The sequence below is a fragment of the Chiroxiphia lanceolata genome, chromosome Z, assembly GCF_009829145.1.
Source record: "Chiroxiphia lanceolata isolate bChiLan1 chromosome Z, bChiLan1.pri, whole genome shotgun sequence".
Classification (NCBI taxonomy): domain Eukaryota; kingdom Metazoa; phylum Chordata; class Aves; order Passeriformes; family Pipridae; genus Chiroxiphia; species Chiroxiphia lanceolata.
In genome coordinates, this window is record NC_045671.1 from 36,186,763 (window position 1) to 36,210,431 (window position 23,669).

Below are 23,669 nucleotides of genomic sequence, written 5' to 3' on the forward strand. Positions count from 1 at the left end.
AATTTATCACAACAGGGACTGGAATGCTGGGCACCGACTACCTAGTCCCTCAGCCAATTTTCATATATCCACGCAATGATGACAACATTAACTTGTGAGAGAGAAATGCTTAACCTTTCTGATTGCTGCCAAAACTAAAATAAGAAATGTAGAAAGATATCTTTCCTCTTCCACTAACATAAAAAAATAGATGCCTGAGCTAAATTTTTCAGGACAACACCATATGCATTACCAAACTATTTTAGCTTGAAACATTAATATTTCAATTATTATTGGGCACAGCAAATCTAAGTACAAAACCAAAATACCACCTCGATTGATAGTATCAAAAAAACATGACACAAAAGGTACAGACAATCTGATCAAATTATTAGTGATACTGCAGGAAAAAGTTTTCAGAGAATAACTGCTTATTTAGAAGAGTTTAAGAAAAATCTGGAGCATTTCTTAGTGACTATATACATGCTAAGTTAAACCATAAGCTACTGCTCCAGAAAAAAAATAAACAATGCTTAAGCAATCCTTGTATTTTTTAATAAATTTGCAACTCATTTGACAGAAATGTAGCAAATACAAGAAACCAAAACAAAGCAGAAGATTATGAGAAGGGAAGCTGAGTAATACTATAAAGGTCTGGAAAAACAATGGTCGATTTCAGCTTCAAATGTTTAATGCCAGGTACTTTGTGTCACAAGTAGTTGCAAGAGAACAGGGTTAGATTTTACAAGAAAGAATATTTATCTGGACAACAGACAGCTACTTACCAGACCCATTTCTTTGGATTTGAGGGAAGTGGAACTTCCTGAAGAGGCTGTAGATGCTGGACTGCTTGAGGCATCCTTCTTTAGTAAGCGGGTTTTATCTACACCATTTTCACGGGGTGAATGAGTGGGACTTGCCCTTGGGGAAGAAGGATCCTAGGACAATGGGAAGGGAAGAACAGTACAGAACCCTGTCACGCCTTGGTACACAAACACCACTAACGAGTCTATGACAAAAAAATCCTAGGAGAATTTAAGCAGCAAGTTCAAATAACAAAACATTTTGTTATCTTTATAGAAAAAAAGCTGAAATCCCTTCATCAATTTAGAGACTTAAGTAAAATCATATAGCAAGCAATCTGTTTTTATTTTACACTACACGTAATCATAAATTGTTCTCTAGCACAGAGCTTGCAATCTAAGTATACCTAAGAACAAACTAAAGCAAGTGCACAAAATGTATTGTAAGCACAAGGGAGACCAAAAGTAACTGCAGTAAGTTGATACCATTTTTCTGCATACATTCTCTACATTTTGCTAGTGACAAATATTTTGGTAATCTCTTTCAGGCAATACAGACCTTGCTAATCTCTACCTTCAGAAGAAGAGATAAAGATGCATGCTTTTGCAGATTTCACAGAATATTCCGAGCTGGAAGAGACCCACAAGGACCATCAAGTCCAACTCTTAACTGAATGGCCCGTACAAAGATTTTTATATGCCACAATATCAGCCACTTTTTTCCTAAACACCAACTACAATTGCCTTGCTACTTAAATCTACAGGAAAAACTGAAATTACCTCTCAGGTGATTATTTTTCTCTGTTCCAGAAGTACTCTCTGCATTTATTCTAACTTGAAATACCCAGCCCCACAAGCTGAAATGCTATCAGAGCCCTGCAGGTTCTCCATGCTACTTTGGCTCATGAAATTAGTATTAGGTAGGAAACACACCTCACAAGAGGGTACTAAGTCTACTGACCAATTATTGAGCAGTTTCATTGTAAGCAGGGCTTCTGAAAGGATTACTAAAATTGCTAGTTTGATACCTACTTTTCCAGTTGGCTGTAATTTGGGCACTTGGAGCTGCTAAAGACACTTCTCTACCAGCTTCTCTCCCTGTGCTTTTCACAGAGCTGAAGAACCTCACTACCATATTCTGACTTCCTACATCACTTTGTTGTATAAAATAAAAGACGAAGAAAAGGGAACACCCATCCCCTCACCTTGATGCCATTGCCAAATCTCTGCCCTGAAGAAAAGAAAGTGTCTAAAATCTCTGGAAGATCTTGTGAATGGACTGACTTCATTCTAAAAAAACGCTTCTGGAAAATGCTGTCTTTAACAGAGGATGTTAAAATACAAACAATTTTTAAAGCAATCTTTTTAATAACAGTCCTACTATTAAATACAACATTAGATGTCTTCCTTTTACATTTGAAGACAGTAGTTTTGAAAACCTCAGCCTTCCACACATATCTTACACAACTCTCTACATTATAGAGCAGTTCTGAAGCCTCAGAACATTAACTGCAGAGTGAACAGACCTGGACAAAGCAGCAGAAGGAAAAGCGGAGAAGGCAACCAGACAAAGCTCAGAGGAAGACACAGTAAATGCAGGAAAACAGATATTGTGAATATTTTAACATATCCACACAGAGGATTGTTTTTCTTCTAGCATCTAAACCCACTTTTCCTTTAACTGTTGGGCAAACATCAAGACTACGAAAAAGAAAAAAGTTACCTCATTGGATACATCTACAACCAAGTTATCGTCACTCTTGTCCCCATCACTGTCCTATTAAAAATAAAGTGTTCATTTCAATTAGTACAATAAGAGCCCAGAGAGAAAGATTATGCATCTATTCAGACATTTTTTGTTTTTCCTAAATAAAAAATAACCAGCCTTTCATTAATTTATTAGCAACAGGGAGAACCATGAAAACAGAAACACAATGTCTTATTTCTGCTTCAAAAATAAATCCCAAATAAAGTAGTACTAATTGAAAGATGACGACCTCACCATCAGTTCAAGTTGCAGGTGGTCCAAAACTCCTCCTTATTACCATCATAAACAGTGTTACCACTGCTCATAAAAGAGAAAGGCACTCTGTTCATACACTCATGTGTTAATCTTAGAGAAATTACTGCTTGTGCATTCCTAAAAAAGTCTCAGAAAAGGGGAGCTTTTTGGCATGTTTGATGGATCATCCTTCTCCAAGTGATAGGAGCATTTTTCCCCCTTTTCCAGAAAGGTAAGTTTTGAAATGGAAAGTCCTGGGAACAAAAAAGCTTCAGAAATGCTAAGGCATTTCAACACTTATGCCTAAGAAAACCAAAATACTTGGATATTCCTAAATAGAAATGTTCTATTGCAGCATTTTGACTGTTTCACTTAGATCTATGTTCATCTGAGCTGCTCTAGTGCCACATGATTGCTGTTACTCAAGGACCTCCTATCTCCAGTATAGGCTGGAATGCCCCAGTAGACACATTCTGTGACACACAGTGGTCTAGTGTATCACCAGAGTGCAATAGGGTGGTTCAATCAGAAGGTTAATCTTGACTCAAAACCAAAGAAAGAAAGAAGCCAAGTGATGTCAAAACTTTAAATTTTTGTGGAGGTAAGTTTGACATTTCTAATAAAAGTACTTCTAGTAAAAAAGTTTCTAGGCAAACAAATCAGACATACAAGATTGCTCAACTGTCCCCCATCTCTTCCTTTCAAAAGAACCCCAAACCAACAGGTAAATTCAACCCTACCCTTCTATTTTAACAGAATCTTGCTCCAAGAAATACCAAAAACATATTAGGGATCCTAGAATGCCACTGGAGACAGATTTACTGCTCTATTTGCTACTCAGGCACCTCTCCAACTAAAAGATGCAGAAGGAAATGAAAGATTTAGTTCCAACTATCTAACACCTCTTGAGAAGTATGAAGCACCCAGAGTGCTAGAATAGGTAAGAACACATTTGAGAGTGTGGGAGAACAGTAGATGGGACAGCTGTTCACCAAAAATATCATTCTGAAGGAGGGCAAAATTAGTTACCAAGCAATGTTTAAGTGAACTCCACTGACTTCATCATCTTGATAAACAGAAATTTACTGGGATAATTAAAGGTATATCTTAAAAATGCTATTAATATCAGAAAATTCTCCTAACTAATAAACCCATACATTGAAACTACACAGATCCTAACATGAGAATTAGTCAGAAGTCAAAAAGAGGAAAAAAAATTAATTTTGCATTCTTTTCCAAAAGCAACAATTCCTACAACTCATTTATGTCCCCTTTGACATTGTCCTTACAAGGGCTTCATATAAAACGAGCTCAAAATCAGCAGCTTTTTATTTGCAAAATTAGGGAACCCTTAAAAAAAAAAAATAAAAACATCTTCAAGATTAAAATCTGGAACTTTCAAATTGTTCAATTTTTATTTTGAAGCTGACTTCATTTGTAAAATCCATTTCAAACAAGCAGCAGGTAGAAACACATTTAAAATAGGGATTAAAAAAAACTACTTCTACAGTGCAGTAATATCCTCTCCCTCTCCTTCCAGTAGAAACACATGAAAAACAAGCAAGCCAAGCTTTTTCTTCCTTTTCTTTTTATATCAAATGTAGCTTAAGAACAGTTAATCTTCAAATATTTAAAATGAAAAACGCCAATAGAATATCAAACCCTCAAAGTTGAGGGAGTAAAATGGGGAAGTTTGCCAAACCCATCAAAACAGTATTAATAGAAAGTAGCACAAATACAACTTGCAAGATTGCAACAGCACTAACGTACCCAATAGCTGCTCAAAGATATTCTCCAAGTGGAGAGAAATTACCAAATACTGAGGAAATAAAGTTTCTAATTTTCTCTTGGGTTTCACTGACCAAGAAGTAGTTATCTGAATCAAAAAAGCCCAGAAAAATTGCCAGATTATTGCTAAGTACAGTATGTTCTGTTAGATTTAAGTTCTACTTTTCAGAACTCTCTCACACCAGTCCTAGTCTCTTAAACTTGTTCAATTATCATCCTGCGATTTGGCTCAACTTTAGACTTGAAATTGAAAGCCTATGTGACCCTTCTGAGGCTCACATATCTTACACTGTTGTACTGAAGCGCCTCTTTGAAACCAAGAAACGAGCAAGCTCGTCAAAAATACAGAACACAAAACTGTGAACTTTTAATTTCAATTTGCTTTCTGCTGAAACTACTGTATCAGCCAAAAGCAAACTTTAGTTTGGTAGAGCCTCATAACATATGCAATTTGCAATGGTAATTATTACTCAATGTGGTAATAGCTAGTTCCCAGAAAAATTTACTAAAACCCCCTCAAATGCAAAATCCTCCATTTCAAACAAACCTTCAGGTTTTAGAGCAGTTCAAAAAGGAAATCAAACTCTAAGACAAGTTTCAAAACACTTGTGAATCCCAAACAAGTACTCCTGGTTCAGTTTTCCCTGTTGAGGAGTATCACTTAACAATATCCCAAACTACTGAGTCTACTTTTCCCACAGCACAAATAATATCTCTCTGGCACATATATTCACATACTACTTCTGCCATAAGAAACACATTTCCACACTTCCTTGTTCTTCACAGCCCTTTTACAAGCACAGTATATGCAAATAAATTAATCATTTCTTTGACACAGATTTGCTTACATAGTGGCTGGAATCCTTATCATCCACCTTTCTCTTTTTGATGTCATTGGCATATTCAGGCCCATTCCTGCGTTTATCTGTGCTTCGTAGACTGTCAGGGACCAACAGAGAATTACTCTGTAAAGACAAAAAACAAGATCAATTAAAAATTCCTTTTAAGATTCCTTCACATATACTTAAAAACTCAAACTGATGCTTTAGAAATGTGATACTCACTTAAGTCTTTCATTCAATTTAATTCAAATCAAAGTCCTCCAGGCAAACATACAGACCTTCATACATTTTAAGAAGCTTGGATTTTCATTGTTCAACTTATCAAAAGTTTAGTTCACTTGTCACTCATCACCTAGTTAACTAATTAATTCAATTGAATTTACTGTTTAGGAGAAGTGGGCTTGCTGTCTATTCATGAGCAAGTAACAATGATTTTATAATTTTTTTAATATTCAGATTCCATTTAATAAAGGATATTACTGAATATAATCTGATTGACTCATTTCTAGACCATCATAAATTGATGAGGCTTTGGTATTTCTACACCTGCAGGTACAGACAATAAATGGCAGCTTGCCTCTAATGCTTAAAATAACAAATATTTGCTGAATAAGGTTATGCAGTAATCAATTATTAGCCATGGTGAACTCCAATTGGATTCCTTCAACAAATGTATTCCAAACAAAGATCAAATATTTTTACTTCCACCATAACATTCACTAGTAGTGTGAAATTAAGGCTAAAGTGTTGTTTAATCAGACTTGATCTGAAAAACTGAAGCCAACACACACACAAAAGACAAAGGAAAGGACTAATCTTTTCCTCAAACTACATGGATTGCTTTCTTTCATGCTAAGTTTGCTAAGTACAAACTGTTGACCCAAAGAGCATTTTAGACATTTTTCAGTCACATGACAATTTGACATGCCTTCGATTCCCATCTCCATCTCTGTTCCAGCTAAAGCATTAAAACGTGTTACAATGAGTTCTTTTAAGTGCAGGATTAGCATATGCAAGAGGGCAATTTGTTCACTGATGTGTTAATGCTGTGAACAATACTGAATGAGTTGAGAAAAAAAATCTCCTTTCACAAAGACCTGGCAAGCCTAGATCCTAAAAGCCAAGTACATGCTTAGATAAATAAAGATATGCTCACATAAATATATAAGTAAATAAGCATTTAAACACACACGTAACACTCTCAAGAGAAAAGCCTAATACTGTTATATACTTCGGTATAGTATATCCTGATACACTATATATCGATATATAGATAAGCCGTCAAAGGAAATACTAAGATCTACTCAAGAGCCAGAGATATTTACCCTTAATATAGCATAAACGTATACTAATTGCCAGTGAACTGTGCACTGAATAGCTTCCCCTTTAAAACCTGAAGACACCAGAGTAGTTTCGTGCAGACACAAACGTTTAGCCCCAAGGAGAAGGAAACTGAATCAGGGTACATAAGGCAATCTGAATCCTCTTTTTCTCCTAATTCAGATGCTGAACTTTAAAGCCAACTCTAATCTCTTTTATTCATGACCATTCAACCTAAACAAATGCCAAAGGGCTTACATAAAGCATAGAGGAGAGTCTATTGAAATTCAGTATCAAGAAGCTCAAAATAATGTCTTTACAAATTGTTTTGCAGTTAAAAGGTGGGCTTCTTTGATCATTGCACTAATTGCCTTGACAAATACACTCGGAATTTAACCCCTTATCTCCTCCCAGGTGCACACAAACTCAGGGATTCACTACTTTGAAAAACTTTAAACCCCATTTTCAATATTACAATATTGAATCCATCATGTTTATAGCAGTAGAAACACCTTAAGAAGCAATCTGTCCATTCAACCTTGACCAGAGATGTTTTTTCTCTTAAGGAGAAAAGTCTGTTACTTAAGGATGCTTTCCCTAACAAAAATAGTTGAAAATACCTATTTTACTACTGAAGAGTTTAGAATACATGATCAAGAGAAATGTAGTAAAGTGAATAAACTCAGTTCCTTGCTTTAATTTGCCAAAATAAGGTGTGAATAGCAGAAAGGTAGTAAAGGGACAGCAGCTGGGAAAAATTTAGCTGCCTATTTGGGAGTTATGGCTTGCAAATTTTGACAACCAATATGTGTAACTACAATGGCTAATTTTTTTTTTCTGTTTTATTGTAAAGTCTACCTAGACAATACTGACAATATTTTGTACTGTTCATCTTGTAGAATTTCAAAATTGTGAAACATACCTAGGAACTCCCACCTCCCACTGTGTCCTAAATGCAAAGATTATTAGATTTGTTTTTTCTTCAAAAGACTGATGGCGTCTCACATGAACATGTAATTATATCACAAGCCTATTTAGCAAAACATATCCCCTATGGTCATATTTACACCGTCTTTCTATAACTTACTACATTAATTTAAAGCACTGTTCTCTGTAATAAGAGCATCCATGCTAGAAGCTGTTGTAGAGCAGCTTCTTTCACAATAGCTATACTTGAAATTGCAAATATGGTTGTGCTGTTGTTCTGACAAAATTTACCAGTAAAATCAAAAATTAAAAAGTTCCTGTTTTGTTTCCCATAGGAATTCAAGGAAGTTCTAACAATTGTGACTAAAATCAGGTAAAGTATAACACTGGATGAAAAAATAGCTTGCTACTGTAACCTATTATCATTATTCAAATCACCAACTATGCAACATTTCATTCAACAATGTAAAAATATGAATCTTTTTAATTAGTGCATATGGTAGATCCAGAACACTGAGGAAAGGAAGTGAATGAAAATACAAATAAGAACTTAGAAAGAGATGATCATACAAACCTTGGGCTATTGATATCTCTTACACGTGTAACGATATGGTTCAGGGAACAGTATACTAAAAGCCACATTTCTTCATTTCAGCTCTGGTAGAGATTATATTTGCTGTATGTCCACTATAAAACATAGAGCCAGCCAGAAGACAGCAGCAACGGCTTCACAATATTAGAGTCTCCTTATCTTCTCTTTAAAAAATAATAATCTGTTAAATTCTGCTACCAGGTCTATTAACAACTAACTTTGATTTTTAAAAGTAGGAGAAGAATTTTTATTTTGGCTATAATGAGCTTTTTCGAATACCACTACAGAAATTTTCAGCTGGGATTGATCTTCAGTAAAAATCAGTTTGTACAAAGAGGGCAAAAAAATACATTAATTTCCTAAAGAGAAATTGCATGGCACCAGTTTTTGTCTTGTCTTAATTTCAACCGAGTAGATGCATAACTGAGAACAATCCTTGCTTTCATACTAGAAATTTGATTTATTAGGGATTATCAATGCAACATCTGCAAATCGTAAACCTCAGATCAGAACAAGTGGTCAAAACAGTTTTAAGTGTTTTCCTTTTCATGTGTATGTATGGCCAGTCTTCGCGAACGAAGATTTGGGAAAGGTCAAAGGTCTTTACCCTTCGAGCCTGCGCAGTGGATTTTTTAGGTGAGACACAGTGTGCGCTGAGCTGAGCCCACCCTTTAATCCTAAGGTTCATCTGCCGGGGCCGAGCAAGCTTGGACGGTGGCAGTGAGGTCCTCAGGACGTAGGTTTGTTTAGAGTGACCTTCTCTTAGATGGATGGCCTTACAGGGCTGACGAGCTCCATCTGCCCGGGGGACTACCCTGACCGGGAATCGAACCCGGGCCGCGGCGGTATAATTCACTTTATACACATGAAGCCCTACTTTTCAAGTAAGTCCTGAAAGAAGAAAAAAAGTCTAACGTAGCACGGCTTCCTGTCAGTTACCAGACTGCATAAGGGACACACATAACAGGGAACTTGTGATTCTAAAACAATTCTGCTGCCAGCAGTTAAACGCTAAACCACCAGCAGGCAAATGTGAAGCAAAAACCTAGCCATGATGCACAGAGAGAAGGCAGGTTTCCTATCAGTAATATAATGCACATTATTCAGAATGCACTTCTTTGACTGCCACACTGTTCCCCTTTGGAACCACTTCCAAACCACAAGTCTATGTGCCAGAGGTACAGGCTGAGAGTCCATAGTAACTCATTTAGCCCCAGTTATAATACAGCACAGATAATTCACTAGTACATACAGAACTGACAATTTACTTTATGCTGATCATTACAGACATTAAATAACAGTATTTGCATTACATTTCTGCGCATGGTTCAACTGCACCTGGTCCCAGTTACGATCTTTTGTGCTGGCTCAACTCTCATAATCCTTTCTCCCAAAGACAATGCACAGACACAGGCTTGCTCTGTGCTTGGTCATTCCATGACCCACTGCACATCCAAGTAAAAGGCAGCCACCTGCCATCACAGCCAGTTACTCAGGTGACAATTTGGGCTTGCACATATTGCAGAGAAAAGCCTCTGCACTTATTTAGCCATTGCAATGGATCTCTGCTGCTGCCACCCATAGAAGTGCTATCTACAGATATGTACATATAGACAGTAACAGGTAAAATCCTGTGCTGCGTAGGGAAAACAGGACCAAGTCTAACACCTACACTGACCTAAATGTCAGTTGCTTATTGCCAGGACTCACTGATAAGAATAGAGTAGATGGTGGAAGACGGACTTAAATGGTCCCCAGCAAGGCACAAGAAGATTATGCTCAACGTTATTCTACTAGAGAATCATGTACTTTGACTTGTTGAATATGCTTATAGCAAACACGCATGTCAACAACCCAAAAGTTGACTTATAAAGTTAGGAGGTTTTGTTGTAAATTAGTGGTGATGGAAAGCTACTGACTTCACCTTCTTTTTGACCATCATTTTATGTCATATTTAGACTAGTATGTTCATATTAGGAACAATGAATTTTAGAAGCCTAAATGGATTTGAGTCACTCTCCACATTGTCTTTACAATTGGAAGATGTTAACAGGGAGTAAGACTTCTGTTGATTTCAGTATTTTCTAGCTAATGTTTGTTAGAATCAGGATATCCAAAAAATTTATACCAGATACCCCCAAATCCCTTGGTCCTTTGTCATGAGACTCATGCTGCTTTCAATCAGCTACAAACTAAACTGCAACAGAGCAACCCATAGCTCTTATATAGGATCAACCTCTGTTGAAGTTAATCTGTGATTTGGATCTATACTTTCTTCACAAAGGTCAAGAAGCATATTTGTGCTATGCTATGAGTAACCTACATTTCCATATAGCAACTTTTATGATTTTCCTCCCCCATTTAAAAGAAATAAAACACAAAACAGCTTGCACATAATATCATCCAAAAAGTAGTATTCAATTTTTTATGTCCCTGTTCTCCAGGACTGGGAGAGGAAGAACAGGACAGAGAGCTTAGTGCACAGAATATTTTTCTACTCTAAGAAAAGAGTGTTTGCTTTACAAAACAATAGCAACAATGCTCAACAGTGAAGGAAAAGAAGGTCTTGAAAAATTTATGAATACTTCCTAAGTCTTAGAAAACAAGCTCAAAGTTTTCCATCAGAGAAAAAGATAAGCACAAACTTCATATAAATCCCAAGCACACAATGAGATAAGATTTCACTGTCTACAAATTATTACTGATACAACTGATTGCATCAGAACATTTGCATTTCTGTGCTGTCCAAAAGGATACTAAACCAGTGGGAAGACAAGGGATAAATGAACATCTATGATGAGTTTGGAAAATATTGCCAGTATGTTTTCTAAAGAAAAAAATGTGGACATCAAAATTCTTTTGTTTTGATGTCTCTCAAAACTTCAAGCTTCAGTTGCAAAAATTGCTTACTTTGCCTGGCTTCGTTACCTATAGTCAGACAAGAAGACTTAAAAAAACAAACTCAAATCTAATTTAAAAATGAATATGTTCAAATATGCCACAATATGCTTCAACTCAGTTATGTCACAAAAACTCAATTTAAAAGCAAGTAGGCATGTGCTAAATTGCAATTTTTCAAACTTGTGCATTTAAAGCTGTCAGCTTCTACTGATGGTACTAAAACATCACGTTAGATATATCTGATAGAAATCATACTGTAAAACTGCACAGTAATACCAAATATCATGGTAAATTTAGGTAACTTACAAACAGCATGGGTTTTGGTGTCTTGGATGATGAAAGTATGCCTTTGTCAGCATTTCTGGCAGCACCATTACTCTTACAATGTTACTCTGAAAATCAAATTGGTTTTATCTTGATGACCCAGATGTTATAAAGTGCTTTGAAACATAAAAGCCTACTGCTAGCTGGAACCACACATAATAACCAAACAGACCTGCTGGTATGCCTTGTGGACTTGAGCCCAATTTCATATCATCGTTAAAAATATATTTCAAAGAGAAATCCATTAAAAATACAAGAGAATTAGAGAAGTTTGAAGATCAAATAATTCCCAGCTCATCATTTTAGCCACAGACTTGAACTCAACCATCTTTTAAATTATGATTCTTTCATTGAAGATATCATTCATTGTTAAGCCAAGATTTTAATGTAATATTGTATTTAAACAATTTTAAGTTCAAGTTCACCTGTATTCAGCTATTAAGATTTAATTTAGTTATGAAGTATTATCCTCCACTGAGACAAAAAAGAAACTAGGATGACCTAGTATCCTGAACTCAATATATCAACATGGCAAAATTCCTGTATGAAATAAAGTCTCGGATTGTTTAAAGGTTACTTAGTGGTAAACCCAGCATAAAACCCGCCTACTTCAGATAATAACCAAGTAATCATGAGTTACACATATGGAGACAGAAGTAACTACAGTGACAAATTTACATAGTTTAATTAAATAAAATTTACATCTATAGTCAATTAAGCAACTCTCCCACAAACAAAGGCAGATTAAATTTGTGACAGTTTTCCTTCCACATGCAAGAACTATTCTCAGCTATAAGATGAATTCAGAGTCCAAATTTCACAACACTGAAACATCTGATTTTAAACTCAAAAAGCAAATTACATGACGGACATGACAGGGAACAGGGTAAGCACAGGAAATGTAACAACCAAATCAAAACAAAAAGCCATCACTACCACACGTGTATGTGTATGCACAGACATACACTGCAACATCCTTAGCTCCTAACAATAGTTAATGAGATTCCTGCAGTCAACTAACCTGATTCAAAGAAGTATGCCCCACACAGAGGAATATGTCCTTAATAAGTCTGAGACTTCATGAAAACCCAGTTAAAATTATTTCTGGGGTTATGCTGTCTTTAATAACATCAAGTAAGCTGAAATGAATGCTTCTTGCTTAGTAATCTAAAACCTAAAGACTGCCACAAAGGATATGCAGATAGTTTCCAGTAAATAACTATCAAACAAGCCTAGTATATATATTAAAAAAGCAGCAATAAAAATCAGCCTAACACTGGCAGATAACTTTTCCTACTTCTTGTCTTTTCTAATTTAGAAAAGGGACAAAACAGAGCCCAAATTCACCTATGACATAAACAAGCAGAATTAGCTTTGTAACTTCAAATGACATGGAAGTTGCACATGCTCAGGTTCAACAGACTAGTACAGCAATATCAGTCAAAGCAAAACAGTACGAAAAGCTGTAACAAAATAGTTCTTTAGAGTGTTTTTCATATAACACTGTCTTAGACCAATTCTACTACAGGGAAAAAAGTATCGCTATAGAAGTTATACCTGAAGCACAAAATAAGCAGTAAAGACATTAGTATGGTTTAAATTGATTGTAGTAAAAGAAACTCCTAGGGCCAAACACCATGACACATTTAAAATCCTCACATTTAAATTTCTCACCTTTTCTGCAACTCTAATTCCTTAAAATCCTAGAGGAAATATCTTAACTCTGACTAATGTTATATTTGCAATTTTTGATTTGCATCTTTCCCCTCCCCTGCCATCTGCCCGTAAGCAAACTAAAGTTCAATCTTGCCTAAAATCATTCTGCTCAAAAATAAAACTCATCCATATGGTCCATCTAACAAATGACTTGGTGTTCTGCACAAACCAAGAGAGATCTTAACAGAAAACACATACATCTAGTATCATGAAAATTACTAAAAGGAAAACAAAACAGACAAACAGTGCAACATCTGATTATTACATTCCTAGATGTGGAAACATTAGCACGAATGTTGGTACTTACTGTGCCTGGCTCTCTGTCTGCTCCCGCAGTAACCAAGAAATGGACAGACATGCCCGTTCAGACACAGAGGCAAGAACAGAAATAAAAAAGGGGGAAAAAAATTAGAACACAAGCCGCAAACAGTTTTAAAATGGCTTTTATTTATAAGTCATTGCACATTCCTAATACAGTGATTTCCTGAAAATTACAGTATTTTGTAAACATGAATTACAGTTTAACCATACACAAAGCCTAGTTTTATTTCATGACAGAATAAATTATTTTCTTTTCAAAAATTAGTCAAGTGCAATTTTGCCCAATATTTAACTGAATACTAGAATTTAAGCCTATGAAACTAAGTAACAGATGTAATTATCTAAGTATTTAGTTTGAATACATTCACTTCAAAATTTAACTTCTTGTTCCCCCTACCTTCCCACCCACACATTTGACAATATTATTTTCCTTGAAAAAATTACCCATTATGCAGTTTAACAGTTTTTCACAATATGGTGCAGGCCACTGCTATTACAACTAAGCATTTACCAGGATGTCAAAATGCCCTGCAAAGTATAGAGCAGGTGACCCCTAGTGATCCCCTTTTAAAATACGGAAAAATTCCAAGTTGAATTTCGCTTCAGTGGTATATATGCAGATATTTTAAAGTTTGCCAACAGTTTTTTCTCATTCTATATAACTTGAATTCTTTAGAGATGCTCATAATTTGCAGCAATGTGCAAATCTGACAATGTCCTAATCAGGCCTGCCATGCCTCTCACCTCTGTGGTGGTCTGCATCATGATGCTTCTTGTCATCTTTTATTGCCAAGTGAGACTGCCCACCCAAAGCACTAGAAAGGGCAAGAAGGCCAGCACTGCTTCCAAGTGGAGGGATTCCTGGAGGCTGAAGTCCGGATGGATGCGGCGTTAGAGGCACCGGAGGTCCGTGGCCATGGGAGAGATGCTGAGCCTGCAACTGCTGCTGCTGTTCCCAGTGGTATCATCATCCCCAGAAGAATAACGTATAGCACATAGTTTGGGAAGGATAAGGCAGAAGTTTGGTTAATTATTGAGAATCAATAATGGTTTTTGATATTTTTTTAGCCTCTTCCCTCTGTCCCACCACATTATATATACTGCATTACATCATGCTGTCTGTGGACAACTCTGTTCACATCCCATTACCCAAAAAGGTTATCAGGGTACGTATTTAGCAGCCTGAGGAATAAGTTCCACTACTGTGGTTGTTTTGGGCAGCTACTGCCTGCCACACTGTCGCTGGCGACAAAGAGCAGCAGCAGAAGGCCCAAATATTTTTCCCTTTCAATAGAAAGGCATATCACTGCTCTGGAAAATAATGAAGAAAGTTTCACTGGCAACAGTGATTCAAACTCACACCCTTCTCTTCCTGCGATTTGGAAACAGCAAGTATGTTTCTGTTTTGAATATTAAAAAGCGTAAAAGATACTGCTTAATTTCATATTTAGTGAAGTTAAATTTGCCTTTTATTCTAGCCAAGGTTTTTGGAGGAAAGTGTGGGGGGGAATTATTCATGACCTAACATTGTGTTTAGGAACCAGATTTGAGCTCAAAATCCAGGTATTCCAGAGAGCATCAATGAAGTCATGGAATTCTCAACAAGAAATACAGTATTAATGAATTAAAATACCTCCATCTGTTTCAAAAGCACCTCGTAAGATCAATATAATAATGAAAGGACATACAATCCTATAACCAATCTGGCAAAATAACCTGTAAGCAATTTTAGAAACAGTGTTCTTATAATAGAATGTCTTCCACATAGTTCAAATATTAATATATTTTCCAGTTAAAACTGTTACAGTTTTATTAATGTTTTCCAAGTTCAGCTATCAGTTAATTTGTTCAAAATGCTCAGCACAATTTTTTTTAGAAAATGAAGCTTCAAAACCATCCTTAGCTTAGCCATAGCTCCCGTTTACTCTGCTACAGGTAAACAGATTTTCTGCCTCTTTCCTGTTTCCTTGTGCCTCGGCATATGTACAGAAAACAGGACAAACCTCTACAACTTGGCCACTCTCCACTATCCCTCTGCTGAAGGTAAACACCAGGAAAAAGCTAGATCCCACACAATTCATGGGATCAAAAAGAAGACAGATAAACACATGTTTCAACAGGATGAACTCAGACAGACAACAAGTTTGACCAGGTAAATGTGAGCGATCCTGTAAGAGCCGGTAAAATTGTTACAGTACTGCTGACAGCTACCGACAGCACACCTAGACTACAGCTCACAATATTTCACAAGTTACCACAAAAAACCTCAACTCAAAATAACGTAGAAATATTTTATCTGCTTCTATATGTCCGAAGACTCGTCCAGACCAACTGTCAACAACACCTGCACATCATCTACTGGCATATGAATGAACTTATTTATTACTATTTAGATAACTACTGCACTCCTACATTTTTATTTCTCATGATCCCATCCCAAGACGTGCCTTGGGTTGCTCGTAAAATTATGAAGACACAGGGGCTGACAATGAAGAACAATAGACTGGACCTGCTTATCTTTCACTCTTCTGCTGTCCCAACTGTCATGCAGCCATCATTTACTTATTTTGATATATAAGACAAATCTTAAAATTTACCACAATCTGTTTAGTCAATTTTATAAAGCCACATGTTTAGCAAACCTCTCACACATCACATATCAGAAACTTATTTTCAAGTGCTGCATAAAAATCCTTGCTAGTTTTCACCGCAATACAAACATTTGACCATCACTCGACAGCTATTTAGTATGTTTAAAAAAAAGGTAAAAGAGAGGTAGTTCTTATTCTTCTATTTTAATGTGTTTACAACAACCCAAAAATAACATTTTGAATGAATTTTTGAGAATTATATTTGTTTTAAGCAGTTAACGCAGTAGATCTTCAACAATATCAAGCAGCTATTGCCAATGAAGTTTCATTTAACTGAAGAGCCATCAGTAAAAAGCACTGTAAAGTCTGACAGGACTGCAGGGGTTTGGGTTTTTTCAATTTGTTTTTCTGATCCAGCATCTAAAGAACAAGAAGATATCCCTCTTCTCACAGCCTTATCAAGACTTTAGTAGTTTCTAGCACATTTCCTCAGTAACCTGATAACCTGGTGTTTTGGTAGTTTCTCTCAGAGATGGTATATCTTACTCATCCCCTTTCTCATTGTCCTCTTCAACCAGGTCAGTCATCTGCACTTAGCTATAAGACAACATGAATCAGCAGTGCTGCGCAGCATTGATGGCACTGGTCTTACTTGTCCCCAGCTGCACTAACACCCTGAATTACCTAGTTGTAGCGCACCAATTGCCTGAGAATAAAAAGTGATTTATTCCTTCAAAATTGGTTTTGTGGAGAAAAGCCTCTTCCCTTCTCCAACAGTGAGCTCAAATTAGCTTCTCTTGCTAGTGTGAGCACGGGAAGGTTGAAACAGAGAAGAGAAGTTAAATTGCTTCCATTCTTGTTTCTACTGTTCAAGAAATGTATGAAGATTCCTCTTAGCTGAGCATCTCTTACTTGGTTTAATTAGCAAACAAGTCACTCCACTTGATTTCACGAAACACAGGTTAACAGTTTAAGAAATACTTACGGGCACATTACCTATAATTTCTCTGGCTCTGCTTAGTAGCCTACACACCCCGCATTTTGAAAGTCCAAAAAATGAGGAACAGATTAATCCCCTGTAAGACGTTTTTAAGCTGAAAGTACATACTGAGGAGGGCTGTCCTGTGTTTTCTGACAGTACTGTACAGGGATAGTGGGGAGCACTGTCCAGTGTAAGGCATAGAACAGAGTATGAGAGCTGCAAGTGCATCGCAAAGCTGCTCTGCACACCTTTGTAGCTTTGCAAATGGTTACTTAGGGACATGGTACACAAAGATCCTTAAATATGGCACTAAATTAAACCGACTTAAGACTGAAATTCTGATCATGGTCTTTTAAGCCACCAAAGCTATATTAGGACTTTATTATCTGAGGTGCTGTTTAAGACTTTAGTATATTGATTTGCTGCTTATATATTATCTATTCATAACAGGTTTAAAGTTCTCCCTAACACATAAAGATGATCCTTTCCAGAAGTTCACACTCTTTTTATTTAGAAAACTTGAATTGTTAAAAGTATATTGTATTCTCTTTCAAGAAGGAGTAAAAGGAATATGTGCCGCATACAAAGGAAGAAACTAAAGACCAGGGAGATGGCTAACCAGCATTCACCAGATATACTTAGTAACTCAACATTTGCTATCGTAGATCCTAGAAACAATTATGTTAAGCGTATATTCACTTTCCCATCACTTCAAAGACACTAATGCCTGCTCTGTAACCTTTTAAGAGCCAAGCAGCAGTGAGATATAAAACGGAGTAAGTTGGCAGCAGTATCATGGTCTACTAGGCATGTTCATTATCAGTTAATTAAAAACTAGACATCTGCTGTAAGAAATGTGCTCAAAAAAGGATGAGTAGCAGGTCTGTCTTACTACCAATTATTATCATTACTTGCAGAGCAAGGGCTGTGTCCACTTTCAGAGGGAAGCGGGAAGGCAGAGAAGAGTGCAATGATGCATACTTAAATAACTGCACTGAGATAATTAGCCACAGCAGTGATTTTAAAAACATCAGGAGTTCACCTATCATATTGCTGGAAAGCCAGAAGTTCTTCATATTTGCAAAAGGAGAAAAGGAATTACAAACTCATATTACTATACTGTCTAGATGTAGGTTTTATTACCTCAGATTTTTTTCCCAGTATCCCCATAACCAAACCATAAAGACCCAAAAATCAACATCTAAAACCCACAGCATTTGCTTCTCTGAGCAAGCACCTCTTAACAATTTCAACGATAGTACAGCTTTTCACTTCTAACATTCTAGGCAAAGTCCAGCTATAAAGAGATCTTTAATCAGGACTTAAAATTTGGAATTATGTTTTCAATCTCTGGCAAAGACTTGCAGAGATAAAGAGTTAGTATGTCTTTATGAAACACAGTTCCCATAATTAAACAATGACAGGTCTCCTTTAGGCTCCTTGCTTATCAAGATAGAGCAGCAGTTTCTACAATCCCACTCCCCACATCAGAGTAGCTCTGTTGAGGTCACAAACACCTAATTTTACTTAAACATCTTTTTTACTTAAAAAGACGGTTTTGAATTCCTATGATTAAACAGTTAGAGCATTGTTCTGTTCTTGAACAGATATGTGATGTACTATTCAGTATCTGTTGAAAAGCACTGAATCAAAAATTCAGATGTGATTGCAAATGAACAGTGGAAAAACCATTATGCATAGTCCCAAACTACAATAGCTGTCTTCTCTTGCATCCTTTTAAATAAACACCTGAGAGAAGAAAAAGTTTCCAAAATCTTATCAGCACTGGTACCAGTAATACAATCAACAGATTTCCCCAAGCTCCATATATGTGTTCTGAAAAAATATCTTGCAAGTACAGAAGCCATTCAGAGACCTAAAATGTAAAAGACACTATTTCATGTCACCTTCTGTAAAATTCAAGAAATGTGATTTCATGAAACTCAAGCAGGCGGAAAGACATGAGAGCAAAACATGTATTACTGTGTTCAGTTTCATTGCCATATTCTCTTCCTTTCCAAAGGGAAATCTTCAGGGTTTTAATTTGCCTGCTTAAATAGCAGAAGTAAGTGAGAGCCTGCATCAAATATCTATAGCCAACAAATATAAGAAGGCCACTCTCTGAGCACACACAGGTAGTTGATCAAGGAATAACCTTTTCCCTCACTATTTAGAAATATTCTTAAAACCAACATTGCAAACATAACCTTCCACAAAAGGAAATAACTCAGCACTATGCTTCTGTTGCATCTAGTTTTCTGTCTCATCCTAGAAAAACAAAAACCCTGCACACACAACCCACACTACCAACAGTCAAATATGGTAAGAGGAAACTCATTAAACAGTCTAAGCCATTAATTAATACTTGCATTTAAATTTCTGTACATACTTTCCAAAGAGTATTTCAGCTACAGGGAAGAACATATTGCAGCAAAACAAGCAATCTCGCTTAAGAATATATTCACATTCTTCTATAATAGAGTGATTGTATGCATGAACATGGAAACAGCAACAGATACTGCCTACTCATTACTTCTGGAATGCCTTTGATATAGTCCCTCATGAAATTCTTGATGCTAAATTGGAGAGATCCAGTATTGAGGGATGGACATATGAATGAAGAACTGGCTGGATGACTGCATCTGAAGAGTCAATGAGACTCAATCCAAAGAGTCAATGGCTGGCTCCACGTCTCTGTGGAAACCAGTAACTAATGGTGTCCCTCAGGGAGTCCATAATGTGACCAACACTATTCATCAGTGACACAGCTAATGGGACTCAGTGCGTCCTCTGCAAATTTGCAGACAACACCAAGCTGTGTGCTACAATTGATTCACTTAAGGGAAGGAGTACCATCCAGGTGAACTTTGACAGACTGGAGAAGTGGGCCCATGTGAATGTCAGAGGTTCGACAAGGCCAAGTGCGAGGTCCTGCATCTGAGCTGGGGCAATTCCCAGCATCAGTACAGACTGGGGGATGAAGAGGTTGAGCGTAGCCCTGCTGAGAAGGACTTGGGGGGTGCTAGTAGATAAACCATTGGACACATACCAGTACCGTGCACCTGCAGCCCAGAAAGCCAACTGTATCCTGGGCAGCATGAGAAACATTGTGGTCAGTGGGTGATTCTTCCACTCCCCTGTCATGAGATGCCTATCCAGAGTACCATGCTTAGCTCTAGGATCCACAGTGCAAGAACGACACTGACCTGCTAGAGGCCCACAAAAATAATCTCAGAGGGTTGGAACACCTTTCCTAAGAAAAAAACACAGAGAGTTGGGGTTGTTCAGCCTGAAGGCTCCAGGGACACCTTACTGTGACCTTTCAATATACAAAGTGAGCTTATAAGAAAATGGAAAGAGACTACCAGGGCGTGTAGCGGCAGGACAAGGGGCAATGGTTTTACACTGCAACATGGTAAGCTTAGATTGGATGTAAGGACAAAAATTTTTACTATGTGGGTGGTGAGACTGGATGCCCCGTCAAAGCCAGGCTGGATGGCGTTTTGAGCAACTTGGTCTAGTGGAACCTGTCCCTGCCCATGGTAGAGGATTGCACTTCATGTTTAAAGGTTTCTTCCAATCCAAACCATTCTATGATAGGTGTTACCATTCAAAGAGGGCGGAAGAATGGAGTCACAGGAATCTCATGAAGTTCAACAAGGGGAAGTGCAAAACCTTGCACCAGCCAGAACATACATAATCCCATACATAAATACTGTCCACCCAGCTAGAAAGCAGCTTTGCAGAAAAGGTTCTGGTAGACCAACTTGCTCATGAGCCAGCAATGTGCCCTTCTGGTCAAGCAGGTGAATGACATCCTGGGTTGCATTACACAAAGTACTGCCAGTGGGTCAAGGAAGGGGATCCTTCCCCTCTACTCATCACTGTTGAGGCCACATCTGGATTACGGTGTGCACTTCTGGGCCTCCCAGTACAAGATGCATGGACAAAATGCAACAATGAGCCTAGAGATGGCTAAATAGTCTTCAGCTCTCTGAGCCTGTCCTCATATGCAAGATGCTCCAGTCCCTTATCTTTATGGCCCATCACTGGATGGCCAAATGACAAGACAAGAGGCAATGGGCACAGACTGGAAACATGGGAGGTTCCTCCTAAACATCAGAACACACTTGCACAGGCTGCTCAGAGAGGTTGTGAAGTTTCCATCCTTGAAGGTACTTAAAAGCCATATGGACATGGTCCTGCACAACTGGTTCTAGGTGGTCCTGTTTAAGCAGGGGCAAGGGAATCAGATGACCTCCAGTGGTCCCTTCTAACCTCAAGTATTCTGTGATTGTGCCGTTTCAGAATCACACAGAGGGTCAGGTTGGAAGGGACCGACCACAGTGGGACTTCACGATTCAACCTCCCTGCTCAAGCAGGGCCACCCTAGAACACATTGCACAGGATTGCATCCAGAGTTCTTGAACATCTCCAGTGAGAGACAATCTGTTCCAGTGCTTGCTCACCCACACAGCAAAGAAGTTCTTCCACATGTTCAGGCAGAACTTTCTGTGCATCAGTTTCTGCCTGTTTCCTGTAGACCTATTGCTTGGCACCACCAAAAACAGCCTGGCTCAATTCTGTTGACATCTTCTCTTCAGATACTTACAAACATAGATGAGATCCTCTCAGTCATGTCTTTTCAAGGCTAAACAGGTCCAAGGCTGTCAGCCTTTCCTCATAGGAGAAATAGTCCAATTCCTGAACCATCTTTGTAGCCCTCCACTGGTGTCACCCCTAGTGACAGGCCTTCCACTAGACCTTGTACCAAGTCTTGTTCCTTACTGCTTTCTTCCTGTTTAAACGTGTTCTAGAAAAATGAGAATCAGATACTACTATAATTTCTTCATTTTCTACCTAATTCCTTTCAAATATCTGTTTATTTTCGTTGATTTGATTTCCTTACTTCCTCTTTTTCTAAATCCTTTATTCTAATAGATAGAAAGCTACACTGGACCACAGTAAACAAACTTTAAAGTGCCCACCACTGCATCTCTAGCTAATGAGCCAAAAATGTGGTTTTGTATAAGCTGTTTGGAAACTATCCTTATGTGAACAAGCCACAGCGCCTAATGTGGGAAGAGAATGTCCCTTCAGAAACAAAGAACAGTGTCTTCAGCATGTCTCTTCCATCTATATAAACCACAAGAAATGTCATTGTACTACAGAAATTTAAGTCCATAAAAGGAAAATACTGGCCAAAGCTATTCAAAGCTATAAATGTCACACATACAGAATTTGTGTGACGTTAGCATGATAATTTAAAGGCCTAATTGTCTCATGGGAAAAATGTTTCTTTTTCATACTTTGTTAGAGAAGATACAAAGGGTAGTATCTTTGGGTCTTAACACTGATTTTTCTACTCCTACCAAAAAAAAACAAAAAACAACATCCAAACAAACAAAAACCCACAACTTTTCGGGGAAGAGAATTTATGTCAGAAAGCAAATATCCAAGTCAAAAATATGTAAGTTACCTTTATTTTGCTAGATTTCTGAACAGAAGGTTCTTCAAAGTTTTTCACATTTCCTGTTTTCACTTGTTCAGATAACACATTAAGAAGTAACCATTGCGCAACAACTTGTTTTACGCAGTAAAGGGTTGCATAAATTGTCTCTCATAAAACAGAAAACTGATGCTATACTGGGATAAAGGTAGCTTCACACACACACACACACTCACCAAGAAGTCCTTTTTTCACAAATTATCTTCAACTCTCAGGTAACTGAAATAAGGCTGAGAAGTTGTATTTCACTGCTCCGCTGATACAGTGATTATTAGGACACTAAGTCCTTCTGTTACTTAAACTATGAAAAAAAAATCCGATATAGGACATCCAGCAGCACACATCCTAAGTAATCCATGAAGTTATTTCACAATAACATGAAGTTTATGGTTCCCAACTAGTCTTTTATGTTCTTTCCTTTCTTAAATCCTTTTCTACTTGGTCACTAAATTCCTTTCTCAGAATTCACTTTCAGTCCTCTGCTATGGGATCCTCCCGTAGGAATCAAGTCTTTTCTCATTGTTATTCAGAAAAAAAAGAAGGAAAAGCAATGCTGATGAAGATTAAAAAGATCCCTTCATGCTCTGGTGCTCTCACTATACTTTTACACTCATGCATTCCTCTCTCCCTGTAAAATACATTTCTTTTACACACGGGCATTACAGCTTTGCCATAGAATACTATACCTGTCCAGCTCTAGCATTTTTCTCCTTACTTTAGCAAGATTAAGTTACATTCTTTAAATATTACTAAAGTAAGGAAAGTTAGCACACTTACAAGCATAATTCTAATTATCTATACCCTTGCTCTAAAAGGTTAATAGTTCTTTATCTAAAGAAAGAAACTAAAAGTTAGTGGGAGTCATGAAGCTGCCACACTAACTTACCTGAAAAAAAGCTATATATTTATTGATTGGTGTAGTTCAAGAGAAATGCTATTCCACAATTAAGACAGGAAGAGAATACAGATCCCAATACGAGGTCAGCAAACAACTGGTCACCTACATAAGACCCAAAGTAGACAACCAAGACAGTCAACAAGGGTCAAAGCAGTTAACCCTCATTGTATCTAC

At 37.3% G+C, this 23,669-nt stretch overlaps 1 protein-coding gene across 8 annotated transcripts in view; it reads right to left on the bottom strand.

Moving 5' to 3' along the window:
• TLE1 (TLE family member 1, transcriptional corepressor) overlaps window positions 1-23,669 on the bottom strand; it is a 97,748-nt gene that overhangs the window by 40,844 nt on the left and 33,235 nt on the right. For 6 of the 8 annotated variants that reach the window (XR_004354494.1, XR_004354492.1, XM_032675588.1 and 3 more), the window contains 5 exons: window positions 14,260-14,464; window positions 13,502-13,518; window positions 5,421-5,537; window positions 2,506-2,559; window positions 765-917 (listed from right to left, as the gene is read on the bottom strand). Coding sequence is in view for 6 of the 8 variants with exons in the window: in XM_032675588.1 (XP_032531479.1) it covers window positions 765-917; window positions 2,506-2,559; window positions 5,421-5,537; window positions 13,502-13,518; window positions 14,260-14,464 (546 nt within the window). In the remaining 2 variants the exon portion in view is untranslated. Of the gene's footprint in view, window positions 1-764; window positions 918-2,505; window positions 2,560-5,420; window positions 5,538-11,460; window positions 11,501-13,501; window positions 13,519-14,259; window positions 14,465-23,669 lie in introns of those variants that run through there. The other 2 variants (XM_032675587.1, XM_032675589.1) reach the window with 2 other exon arrangements.